General features: G+C 46.8%; 1 protein-coding gene across 1 annotated transcript; it reads left to right on the top strand.

Annotated features, from left to right (window-relative positions):
• The first annotated feature begins 678 nt into the window (after nucleotides 1–678).
• Nucleotides 679–1,203, top strand: LOC112885183. The gene is made up of 3 exons (XM_025950843.1): nucleotides 679–698; nucleotides 762–959; nucleotides 1,060–1,203. The coding sequence occupies exons 1-3, from the start codon at nucleotides 693–695 to the stop codon at nucleotides 1,201–1,203; spliced, it is 348 nt and encodes a 115-aa protein (XP_025806628.1). The 5' UTR covers nucleotides 679–692.
• The last annotated feature ends 861 nt before the right edge of the window (nucleotides 1,204–2,064 follow it).

The raw sequence follows: 2,064 nt of genomic DNA, 5'->3' as shown, positions 1-2,064 counted from the left end.
TTTATCGTTTATTATATCATTTACTTGATGTCTTTCAGATGATTCCTTATTGGTGCGCCCCTCATCCCGATTGCTGGGAGATGCTAGTGAACAAGTGTGTAGCGATGGGTGGGAAGAAGCACAATGTACAGCGGGAGCGGAGTTTGCTGAACCCAGGTCCATCTCATCATCAAGGCAGCCGTGCTCTTCCCGAGTATCAAGAAGCATGGGTAAATGAAGTCACTTATGTATTGTAATCTCCAATTATATGCGCATGCTTCTAATAGTCTTGTGTTTTTTATGCAGTCCCAGGCACATGGTGGTCAGGAGTGCAACACATTCACGGCTTATGTGTTGTCCAAGAAGGGAAAGGCGACATCCGACGTCGCCTACAACCCGGAGGATGGGCCTGAGGCTTTCAGCAACCCAGCTGCCTACCAACGCATCCACGAGTACACGGCGATGGTTAAGGAGGTACATGGGCCAGAGTATGATCCGAGCACTGAGGAGATCGACACCGATGTGCTTCATGAGAGTAGGAGGCGGCAAGAAGCATGGGCGATACTATATTGCAGACAGCGCAATTGATCCGACCACTACTCCTACACTCTCTCAGATACGCGCAAGGAGTACAGACTCGAGCCCGGTGATACGTCCTCGCATGCCAACTTCGTACTCGCGGATTCAGCAAACTTGAGGAGGAAACACGTCAAATGAAGGTACTATCCATCGATTAAAGCTTCACTCTATTGAAACATAGTAACACTTGGATTAATTTGCAGGAACAACTCGAACAGGAGAGGCGGGAGCGTGCGGAGCTAGAGGGGCAAATGAGGCGGGAGCGTGCGGAGCTAGAGGGGCAAATGAGGGCTTTCGTCAGCTACATGCAGACTTACAGCCGAGAGCAGGGTGGTCCAGCACCGCCGCCTGAGCTTATGATGCCTCCTCGCCCACCACCAGGAGATGTGTTCTCCACTCCGGTGAGTCCGTTAGTGTCCACTTTATGTATTTGTTGTGTGTATTGTGGTATACCGTGTATGTGTATGTGTTCTCAAGTGTAATCTACTTTGCTTCTTGCAGAATGTATCGGTGGCTTCCAATGCATCCCCCGTGGAACTCTCCAGCTGCAGGAAATCCGTCCCCAAGTGCCGCAAATCCGTCCCCAAATCAGGGGAATCCATCTGCATGGGGAAGTTGGGGACCTACACCTTAAGGATGCATTAGGTTCATTCTCGACTCTACTTATGTATTTGTAGTGTTGTGATATATATCGATTTGTGAACTTATAGATTTGTGGTGTGTAATGTGGTATGTTTCGACTTATGGACTTATGTAATAATTTTATGAACTGACTTGTGAACTATTGTGGACTTTTTTTTTACTTTCGATCTATTGTGGATGAAGTTGGATGAAATATAGTTGAATTATGATGATTTGGAGATGAAATGTGATTTTGTGAATGATTTGTGAATATTTGTGGATGATTTGTGGTTTGTGGATTATATTGATGAATATTGTGTTGAATAATGAATATGTGGATGAATTATGAATTTCTGGACCTGGGGAATAGGAAAAATAAATTTTTAAAAAAACACTGTTATGACTTTGCCGAGTGCAAAACTCTGGCACTCGGCAAAGTGTCCGTAACTTTGCCGAGTGCAGAGAGCTGGCACTCTGCAAAGTGTCCATATCTTTGCCGAGTGCCAGCACATTGCACTCGGCAAATCCTGCTATTTCGCCGTGTGCCATCCATGGGCACTCGACAAACTGGCCTAACGCCGTCAATGCTTGCCGCGTCGTCACCATATTCGCCGAGTGCCAGCTAGGCACTCGTAAAAGCTTCGCCGAGTGCCAGTGTGAAGGCACTCGGCAAACCATTCTTCGCCGTCACTTGATTCGCCGTGGCTCCTTCGCCGAGTGCGGCACTCTGCAAAGGATTTGCCGAGTGGGAATAGAGCTTTACTGAGTGTTTTCGGCACTCGGCAAAGTACTGTACTCCGGTAGTGAACTAGCTAAATAATGGAATAGGAAATAAATAGCAACAAGTTCGAACCATTACTTTATCTTGTTTCGATGCTTGGCTTT

The sequence above is a fragment of the Panicum hallii genome, chromosome 3, assembly GCF_002211085.1.
Source record: "Panicum hallii strain FIL2 chromosome 3, PHallii_v3.1, whole genome shotgun sequence".
In the NCBI taxonomy this organism is placed as follows: domain Eukaryota; kingdom Viridiplantae; phylum Streptophyta; class Magnoliopsida; order Poales; family Poaceae; genus Panicum; species Panicum hallii.
Note: the sequence above shows the minus strand (reverse complement) of the source record. Positions and strands in the feature narration are given on the sequence as shown.